The sequence below is a fragment of the Cheilinus undulatus genome, linkage group 17, assembly GCF_018320785.1.
Source record: "Cheilinus undulatus linkage group 17, ASM1832078v1, whole genome shotgun sequence".
Lineage (NCBI taxonomy): Eukaryota > Metazoa > Chordata > Actinopteri > Labriformes > Labridae > Cheilinus > Cheilinus undulatus.
The window spans coordinates 10,523,777-10,534,910 of NC_054881.1; the positions used below are offsets into that span (position 1 = coordinate 10,523,777).

Genomic DNA, 11,134 nt, shown 5'->3' on the forward strand with positions numbered 1-11,134 from the left:
ATCTCTTATTAATTTTCTTTCCAGTCTCTGAAATCTCTCTCCTCCTACCTCTGCCAGATTTGTTCTGGACTGTGTGGTTTTCATTGAATTTCTTGACGATACTTCTCACTCCTGTTCTTGACTCTTGGAAACGTTGTGATAACTTTGTAGATCCTTCTCCTGCTTTGTGAGCATTAACAATGCTTTTTCTCAAATCTAAACAGATTTCTTTGGTTTTTGCCATGATTTTTTTCTCAAGTGGCAGCTCAAACCCTGACTGAAGTTTTTATAGTGTGTTCAAATTGGAAGATAGCACTCGTTTTTAACCTAATTTTACAAGCTTTGAGGATTACAAAGTTAAAGCACAACATTGAACAACAGGTTTTGCTATGACTCAACTAAAAGGTTAGCTTTAAAGGGGGGGTAATACTTTAGACCCTGGTCATTTTTATGAAAATAATGTGACCAACTTTCTACAAACCTGTCTGTGGAGGTGCAGATGATCTAGCAACCTTTTTCTTGGAGCCCCATACTTGTGTCTATGAATATTTATTGCCTGAAAAGCTCAGGATCCGTTCAAAGTCAGGAATCAGAAACCAGATATTAATGACACCATGAAGACGCTGTAACCTTTCATACCATTTCAATTTAATTCTTTTTGCCGAAACTTTATAAATGTGGACCGAGCAGGTTTGCGTGACGTCATAAATCAGGTACATTTAACAAATATTGCTGCGTAATTTAAAAACACGTGAATGTGTTGGAACTGAGAAGCTCAAACAGACCATTTGAAAGCTTTTTCCACCTCTTTTTGACCTTGCTGCAATTCAGCGCTCTGAATCATCATGTCCAAATATATAACATGCCAAGTAAATATTATAGAGTCACACCTAAATGTTACATAACGCCCCTCCTCTGTTTACATCTATGCCTCACAAAGACCTGAAATATTGAGCAAGAGTCTTCCGGGTGGACAGGAGTAATAAAAGTGTTCTCTGAAAACTCTAACCAGTGATCCCGGACTTCCTTGTGGGTGTTTCCATCAGCGGTGATGTTTCTGACCAGGAAGACGACACTAAAGGACACACTCAAGGAGCAGGGTTTTTTTTTTTGTCTCCGAGGGGTGGGGGTGTTTACTGGGTCATCTGGGTCTCCATAGCCTGTGCAGCCCACTCTGGAGCAGCCTGCCGGATCTTCTCTAACAGGTTGTTGACTTGGAAACAAAGAGACTGGATCTGTTTGTCCCAAGTAGGAAGAGGCTCTCGAGCTGCCATAGAGAAAAGGGAAACGTTAGAAACTAGAGCATCATATAAGTTTACATGTTGGGACATGTAAACAACACATTTACATGTATGGCATTTTCATGTGACCTTTATTCCCTGCTCTGTTATGGCACTTCCCTTTTTCACAAGATTCTTTATACTATTTGTTTTGTTAGTAGGCGCTGCCCTCTAGTGGCCACAGAGAGTTTGATTATCCAAATATCCCAGTATAAACAAATAACAGCTTTCCATAAAAACAAGAACATTAACTCATCCAAAAAGTTATGAGCAAATAGACAGAAAATAACAGGATACGGATGGATACCAGCAGAACTTTATGTGGGAAGCAAGGTCAAAGAATTGACCTCATTCTAATTACTGATGATGTGCAGCATCACTATGAAAAACTACAACTGACGCAGAAACAAATTCCTGTCTCTACACCTTCTCAGAGATCTAGCTCCATTTCTTTTTTTGTAAGGCTGGACACACATACGACAATTTTAAGCCCAATTTTAATCATGAGGAATGAGACTCCTCCCTTGGGAGTATTTCTTTAAATAATACTCAAGTGTGTGATGTACGGACAATTATTTTTTGCATCCTTCTGCATCATAGCCTCCCCAACTTTGACTCATAAATACTAAACATGTCTGATATTTACGATTCTACATCGGACTTACGAAATGGATAAGAGCAGTACGTCGTCACTTTCCCTTTCCAAGATGACCGTACCCCCATTTAAGGAAAAACAAGCCCTCAGATTGAATGCCGGTGGGTTAGAACAGTGGTTCTCAACCTTTTCAGCCAGTGACCCCCAAAATAAAGGTACGAGAGACCAGGGGCCCCCACTATACCTGAAGGTGGTTGAGCAGAGCCATGCACATTTAAAGAATAGTCATGTGCAGACAGTGCTGCCCATAAAAGGGGATAAATGGGAGGGCTTTCTGGGACACAGCCAAACTGGAGGCCCATGGAAGTCAGGAGAATCAGGGTCCATTGCAAAGTTAGCTAGATATCCATATCCATATTTTATATTTAACCTGAATAATAACCACTCTTAACATAGCAACAGATATCTTTTTTTAGAGTCATTTGTCATGACTCATTTGTGCCATAGTATTTAGTCATCTTAAAAGAACTCTGCATTATCAGACCAGTTCATCTTGTTGGATATATATTTGTATCTCTCATATACATATTGAACTAAAAAACTCACTAGATATCTGCATTTTGAGTAATTTGGTTTCTAAATTCACCAGAAGGCCGCCATGCGCTGTGACGTCACAGTTCCACAGAGCTCATCGTTCCTATGTAGTAATCGCTGTTGCAGACTGGCAGCCAGAGTGGCTGCATCTCAGAGACGCAGCATGTCTCATGCATGCAGAATTCTAAAATCGGAGGTCTCTTCTATTTTTTATTTGCAACACGAGCCGTTATCTGTCCATCTAGATAGGAAAATGATAAATACAGAGTCATATTTACCTTGTTGTAGCAAATATTTACATCCACATCTGCAGAATCTGTTTGAAATCAGTTTCTTGATGAACCAGATGAAGGCAGTGAGCTAAGCGCGTCTGTTTAATAATGTTGTTTCCTGAACTTCTACTCTTTATGAAGCTTTCTGTTTCCACACGGTTCAGGTAAAGATAAACACAGAATCAAAGCACTTCCGGTTTGTGCTTTTAAAGGTAAAATTCCATTTTAGCATTTCTTTGGAGAAACTCCGTTTGTACACACTGCTTTTATTTTGAAAAGCTCCCGACATAGACACAGTCGGCGTTGCATCACAGTTGCGTCATAGATGGGGGCGGGGCATTTCGAGGGGGAAAACAACCCTTTCCCCCTCGCCCGCAGCACTGTCAGCCCGGGATTTTAAATTCTGATATATATGCTAATTGCTAAAATGTCATATATTGATTTCTTACAGCCAATTGACAGAGACAGATACATTAAGAAATTACTCTAATAGGATCCAATTCTTGTCCCTATCATTTTAAAGAGTGGACGAATGATCCTATTCAATGGCCTGATGTGTCATTCCCTGACATCTTCTGCTATCTGGTTGAATCACCCGGTAAGAGGCAAAATCACGTTTACTGATGAATTAAACCTGTCATAATTTCAATGTCTGACAAGGAAATTAGTACGTTTTAGTGAATTTGTGCACCACACAATGGTTGTTTTTGCACAATAGCCAGGAGCTGCATATTGGTTATTGACGACTTGGTATATCACGCAGGAATTTACACACACAACAGCCCCAAAAACTATCAGTCCCTGGAGGTACATAACTTTTTTACAAGTGGTTTTTGTCGGAGTTATGCTTCATCACACACTAATTACGCTGTATACTCGTTAGCTTTTGTAACAAGGCATGGTAGCCTGCATAACGTAGTAGTTAACTTCTCTTAAAACTGGTAATTGAACATTCATGTTAACTACAAAACCATCTAACACTATTTAAATAAGGTGACCATAATGCTGTCATACCTATAATGAAGTGCTGACTACAGATTTACACGTTTGGATCCGACAGGCAACCAAACTCATCCTCCTGCCGGATCGCTTAAAGCCACCACGTTCTTCTCCTCGGCTCTGTGCTTCGATGTGGTAAAATATAAAACTTCATATTTTGATTTTTTTTAAACTTATTTTTAGTGCAAAAGGGTATACAACAGTCGCCCGGCATTGTGGAAAGCGGTTTGTTGTATACCCTTTTGCACTAACCGGATGTGACGTTTTGTGGGCGTTCCTCTCTATGCCGATTGTATCTATGCTTGCATGTATCTCACTTGTAGGAGTTTTATTGAGGTAGGAGGAATGACCAAGAGGGTCACAGAGCTTTGACAGCAGGGACCGAACCAACACGCAGTAAACTTGTGTCTGGTATGAAAGCTGTTATGGTAGCAACAGCTGCAAGCAGAAAAACAGTCTGAAAAACGGTTAATAACAATGGCAAAGATCGCTGCACACTGTGACGTCACACGGACCAAAACATGGCAGCCTCCTGGTGAGTTTATGAGCTCAAATTTACTCAAACTGCAGATATCTGGGATATTTAGAGAGTTTTTTTAGTTCAATATACATTTGAGGGATGCAAATATCTATTCAACAAGATAAACTTGTCTGATCATGCAAAGTTCCTTTTAAAGATGTAAATCCCTTTTCTTAAAAACAGAATTAAAATAGTAAAGAAAATGTCCAAAAAAGGTGGTGGGAAATGTGGTTAAATGGGATTATAGAAGTAGCAGAAATGGGTTAGAAGTGACATAAATTTTGGCAAAAATGGGTTGAATTGGCAAAAACAGGCACAATAAGTGGTAAAGGGGGATTAAAAAGTGGCAGAAATAGCTTTAAAGTTGCAAATAAATGGTGTAATTGGATTTAAAAGTGGGAAAATGTGCTTTAAACTGGCAAACATGGGTTAACTGGGGCAGATAAATAGGCGGAAATGGGTTGAACTGGTCAAATGGGCATATCAAACAGTGAAATGTGGTTGAAATGGGCAGAAATGGGCGTAAAATGCGATAAAAAGTTCTCATATGTGACATCTTCACAGTGAGATCACTACTACAGACGGTAATTGTGTGGTCTCATTGTCTGGTCGAGTCATATAGAGACTGAGGATTATAAGCTGAAAAATCATTTGAAACTATCCTTATGTCACTGGTCTCCCACATTTTTTAAATCTGTCAAGAATTAAAAATTGTCTAGTGTGTGGCTAACTTTGGGAAAACAGTGGACTTAATGTCGTGTCAAGCTAATATTTGTGCAAACAGCTCAAGCACAATAATGAACTACATTGACAACTGGTAAAATAATGTGTAAGACTATGGAAACAACATAAATACAATTTGAAACAGCCACCCAGACTCACTACAAACTACTATTGCACTTTGAGCTAAGCCAGAGTCTCACTTAGGTCCCTTTAGTAATGTAAAATAATGCAATGTTGAAAAAGAACATTTTTAGTAGCTAAACCTTTCCTCTAAAGGCTGGCTTAGACTACACAAATTCAGCCAGATTTTGGCCTGACTGCACCGTTGCAGCTCATCGTGAAACCTCAGGTGTAATCATGAGCATGAGGAAAGACACATGCTCTTGTAGTGTGACATAATCAGTGATGCATCCAAGACGCTCCACAATCAAGACTCGAAATGTCCTTACATCGTCGTCTAGGTTTGCACCCTGACCTGACGTGAATGACATGAATACTGACGCCTACCAACAGGAGCGCATTTGCTTCTTACCTTTGCATCATCATTTACAAGCACCCCTACTTTTTCTCCCTCCAGGGAACTAATGTATACATTTTTTTAGATTTTCATTATGTTGTCACATGCATACCTGAAATCCTATCTGAAGCAGAGCAAGTCTATAATGTCCTCCACTTGATTCGTCCATAATCATTATCCATAACAGTTTCTTGTTTATTTTCTTCTCTACAACTAAAAACTGCTACTATCACATAGAGTGCCCCTGTTGTAGAGTGACTGACACTCTTTGACCCACCCCCCGACAACCTGTGAACTCACACACAGCCGCAGAAACAGTGGTGACGTCAGCTTACGATGAGCAGTAGGGGTCACATTTGCAGTGTGGCCAGGATGGGAAAAGATTTTTGTTGCATAGTCTGACATGCTGCAGTCTTAACAGACTCAAAAAGCTGTGTAGTCTGAGTTACCCTTAATTGATGCGTGTTTTTTAAAACATTTAAAATCAAGGATTTACCCATTCAAATGCCATTATAAGGCAAGGTTTAGTAATCATGAAAAGGGAAGTTTAAATTGCAAGTCACTCATAAAGATAAAAAAGTGTGCCTCAGTTGAAACACTGAAAGTGGTTACTCACTCTCAAAGTGCACAATGCCATCTATCTGGTCGATGAAGCCATTCATGCGTCCTTCAGTGATCATCTGTGAAGCTATTTTCTCAGCCTACAGACACAGAAAGAAAGCAAACATGTCAACATGGGTTATGACACCAGTAAAGTGCCAACAAAGAAATTAACTAGGGATTCACAACATTGGATTTTTGTCCATGTCCTACATGCTGATATTTACAGATTAGCGATATCAATATCAATATTTAAATATGCTTTTTGGACAAGAATTTCAGTCCTTTTGGACACACTTTAAGATTTGAAATACACAGGCAAAATATTGGATGTAAATATTGGCAGAAATGTTGATATCTGCTGATACCGATACCAGACCGATAATATCGTGCATTTCCAATATTTACTACAGGTAGAAAATGTATTTGTTTTGGTTAAGATAGCTTTTGTCACAGGTTTAACAGAAAATCTGGATGGGGATGCATTCATACATTCTATTTACTTCCTTTTCCAGTGATAACAACTAACTACTGGTAAAAACTGATATCTGATAAAACTGGCACTTTAGCAGCATACACGCTAATGTCTTCTGCTATAATTGCATCGGCCTCTTGTTGCTGCTCGCTTACATCACAACTCGGCCACGCCTGAAAGTACTGCCCCTTGTCGCTGATTGGTCCTGTCACTTTCTAACCAGGCCCAAACGGTTCAGATGGGAGCTTTGCAAGATGGATTCACCAGTGAGAAACACCGAACGTATCCATCTACTTTGCAAGGTAAGGTGTTTATTTAGTGCATGTGAAAATCTGAAGACATTAGATAAATAACAGAGCACAGGGTAATTCAAAGGCCATCATTAATTGGAAACCCAATTCAGTAGAAAGATTAATATGACAGACTTTTCTTAAAATTCAGAAAGTTTCCCCTTAATGAATACTTTTCAATGTGTATTTTCTTGTTTTAAAGTTCTTGTACGTGTGTGAATGTATCAGGAGTAAATAATTGCATCTACTAAAACAAATGGGCTTTGGAGTGGGCTAATTGTTCTGTGCATACAGCATATCTTAAAATAAAGACATACATACAAACACACAATAATCAATCAATCAATAAAAAAAATGTATATTTATTAACAGGCAACGTCTAGAATAAAAACTGTCTGACCTCCCAGTATATTAATGGGAAGTAAGCACCTCTACAGTGCAATGGTGATTAATTGAGGGAGTAACCACATCTAATTAACAATACATTCACATACAGTAAAATAGTGTCTCACCTTTGCTGGAGGGATTTCCAAAAGTGCTCCTAGTTCTTCAAAAGTGATGTTGTTGTACAGTTTGCTAGCAGAGAGGAGGTTGTGTTCAATCACAGCTCTGTCAAGGATGCTGGAACCTTCAAGAGAGAAAAGAAGGAGTTGGAGACACAGCTTGTTTTGTGTGGTGAGGAGTTTTATAAACGTAATTATTTTAACTCACCATCTGCTGTGGTGGCTTTCTGATGAGGCATCAGCATAGCAGCAAACTCCTGCAGCTGGTTTCCTCTGATAATACGGTCCAGGTACATCTTCTCCAGAATACCGTAAGCAGCCAGCTGCTGACAGCGCTCATCCTTAAAAAGAGTCGCCAACATGCGAGAACGCTGCTGGCCTACAGCAAGTGACAATACTCTATGAGACACACTCCTCATTTACTAGTATTCAGATTATTTTTGAAAACAGAAACCCATTTGTGTTACCTGCTGAGGCGAGTATGGTGCAGTTCAGGGCGTGTTTGAGAGCCTCCAGACGTTCACTCTCATGAACAATTGACTTGTAAGACAGCTCGTTGTATCTCTGAGCAGCTTCAATAAACTTCCTCCTGAAGTCCAGAACTCTGGCATAGCACACCTTAGAGAACAAACCACAGGTATCATTTAAAAGTATCTTCATGACGTTTAATTTTTAAGCTCAGCTGGACCAGCTACAATAACACATATGCAATCTTAGCCTGTAAAATCAGATAGGGATTGCATACCTTATAATGTATTTGCAGCTGTTCATTAGAGGACTCATTCTGAAGCAATGAGGCTCTGTTGATGTACGCCTCTGCCTGCACAGGATCATCGTCTTCTAAGTAGAGCCGTGCAATTTTCAGGTATGTATCCAACTTATAGTCAACGTTGTATTGCCTAAGAGAAGAATGAAATACATGTTAAGATTGGCCTTATATAATAAAAATATCAAAATCAGGCAATAATGCTACCAGCAGCTGACTTACTTCTGTCCTGTTTCCAGGGGAATACCAACTAAAACCTGGGCAGCATTTCTCCAGTCTCCCTCTTTTTCATAAATGGTTGCTAAGTGCTGTCTGATCGAGGCTACCTGTAGACACAGAAGAACAATTTATCAGAATCATAAACATTTTGAAGAGTTGTTCGGTTATATCAGCCAATTACAACAACAAATAATAAATTCAGACTACAGGAAAATGTAAGTATTTACTTGTTCCTCGAAGGAGATGACCCTCGGCTGAATCTTTTCCAAAGTGAAGTGGTACACGGCTTTAGCTGTGGCATCGGGCAGGTTTGGCAGGTGTGTGCAGAAGTCAGTAAGCAATTGTCTTGAGATTACAAGACTGACATTTTCATTGACCACTGCAAAAGAAAGATACATGTGTTGCAGGATAACTTTTCTGCATCTTGATTTAGCTCAATCTGAGGGAATCGGATGATTAGGCACAACATACTTGCTTCAACGAAGGCCTTCAAGGATTCCAGTTGGTCTGCATCTGTAAACTGTATGGCCTTGTCCAATATTTGTCGATATCTGCAATAGATTTAATGGGTAAGAAAAAGCACTGGTCTTTGTCTTGTAACTGTACAGTGGAAAGGTAAACGGCTAGTGCACTTAAACAGAGTTCACTGTGAACAATAAAAAAATGGATTGACAACCATACTCTGTGAAGGCACTAATTAAGTTGGTGATAATTTGAAGATTAGGAGAGTAAACGACATCTTAAAACAGCTGTAGTTATAGATAAGTACCTATCGTTGCCTATGTACCGTCAAAAATCATTTAAAGGTTAAAATTCTTGGTCCAAACTCTTGCAAAGCTGTGCTGGACATGGTATTAACTAAACTATACGTGCTAGCATGACAACAGAAGCTGCTAGATGCTGGCTAGAATGACAAATTATGAGAGTGAAGCGTATGCTGGCCTCACCGCTTTGTTGCTGCTGAAAGAGGGTGGTTTAGAAAGGAACATGTACGACAAAACTCTTTAAAAATACTTATTTGTTCAAACAATAACCGTTATAGAGCCTACTGTACTGCTAATATAGCTAACAAGATAGCCACCGTTAGCTTAGCTTCTTCTGTCATTTATATCTCAACCCAGGCTATCGGCTTCATCTTTCCTGAATTAGAAAAGCATATCTCGAGTGCAACCATAATTAATTTGATTTAGAGTTAACGCTACATACTTGGCAGCGAGATCTTTGTGGGATCCACTTGAATTCATAAGCTGTGCAAGCTCCTGCCGCACTTCGGTCGCCATTGTCGCTGGTCGGAGTGTCAACAACAGCGGCTTCCGCTGCCAAGAGGGGCGCGAGACTGCAGATCCGTGTACAGCGGCGCGCGGAGCTCCATCAGTCGCCCTGGCAACCAATTTGAAGTACCGGTACTTGACTGGAATATTTTCTTCTTTTCTACATGAGGACTTTCAGTAAGTCAAAGGAAAATGTTTTACAACGACGACAACAATTAGCTTTTTTTAAAAGCTAATTAACAGCCTTAGTTACTTGTGGATTAGTTTACAAACTAGGGCTTTTGCAAAAAAACTCATACTAAAGTGTAGCACAAAAACGGTATCCCTACTGGTTGATTATTATGTATTTATAAGATATTGAAAGTAATTTATGTGCTGGATTTTCTTGTATTTGTAATGGTGTTATTTTTATTCTGAATCTAAGTTGTAGAGTTTTGGTTTGGCAGAAATCTTTTTTTATTTACTGTAGTAAGTCAAAATTGATTTTACACTCATTTTGGGATGCTATAGCTATGGGCGTAGCACAGGGGGAAAGGTACTGATTGCCTGTGCCCATAGTAGGGAGAGGCCCTTGAAAAGCTTTATGTTTTTATTTATTTATTCTTAGTAATTAGTGTCATTATTGATTAAAAAGCAACTAAATGAAATGGTCAACAGACTGAAATTTATATCAAGCAAATGACCAGCGCTGCAAAATAATGCAAGCAAATTCAATTTAACCATTGCAAAATTATTGCTCATAAGTGAGGAAATTATGATTAAAAATACATTTCAATGCAGCGATATTTCTAAACATTACGCTACGTTTGTTGCTTGGCATCGGTTAAGGGGGGGTCCTGTGTAATATTCTTTCTGGGGCCCAAAATTCCCTAACTACGACCCTGGCTATAGCAGCCCAATATATAATTTCAGCACTCTCAGAAACTAACAAGGCCACTGCCCAAAAAATATTTGATAGGTATTTGGCAAAAATCTTCTTATTTCCTGTCTCTTTTCAAACAACATTGTACTTATTAGCACTATGTCAAACTTATATGTCATATAACATTTCTTCTTTCAGACATGTTATATGACATGTTATATGTCATATAACATGCCTGAATATGGAATGAAAGTAGTCAAATTTAATCAGATTAATATTAAGTAAAAATTGACCAGCTCTGAATGAGTGTAGCACAGGTGTAAGAAAGTGGCAGAAAATAATGACTAACTAAATTAAATTATTTTTATTTAATAAAGGCATAGCCTGTTTATTCACTTTCATCACAGGTAGGCTCTAAAAAATGCTGCAGTGGTCATGTGATCAGGTAGGTAAAGATACTGATCTGTGGGAGGCATGCCTAACAATGATGATAGTAACTACATATGATAATGATGATAATGGCGAACCACAGCATAGTACATTAAAAATGTGGTTTATCTGTTAAAAATGCGATTAGAAAACTATTAGTTGTGAAATATGTGTTTTGGCAGATGTAGCTACTGAAAACTTGCAAAAATGATTACATGTCAGAGTGTCTGTAGGAGCTGG

At 38.9% G+C, this 11,134-nt stretch overlaps 1 protein-coding gene across 1 annotated transcript; it reads right to left on the reverse strand.

The window, feature by feature from the left end:
• Positions 1-605: 605 nt before the first annotated feature.
• cops4 (COP9 constitutive photomorphogenic homolog subunit 4 (Arabidopsis)) lies at positions 606-9,652 on the reverse strand. Its single transcript, XM_041810196.1, has 10 exons — positions 9,539-9,652; positions 8,804-8,883; positions 8,560-8,711; positions 8,336-8,439; positions 8,093-8,246; positions 7,815-7,965; positions 7,556-7,726; positions 7,357-7,472; positions 6,096-6,180; positions 606-1,246 (listed from the first exon to the last, which is right to left on the reverse strand). The coding sequence occupies exons 1-10, from the start codon at positions 9,610-9,612 to the stop codon at positions 1,113-1,115; spliced, it is 1,221 nt and encodes a 406-aa protein (XP_041666130.1). The 5' UTR covers positions 9,613-9,652; the 3' UTR covers positions 606-1,112.
• Between the last annotated feature and the right edge of the window lie 1,482 nt (positions 9,653-11,134).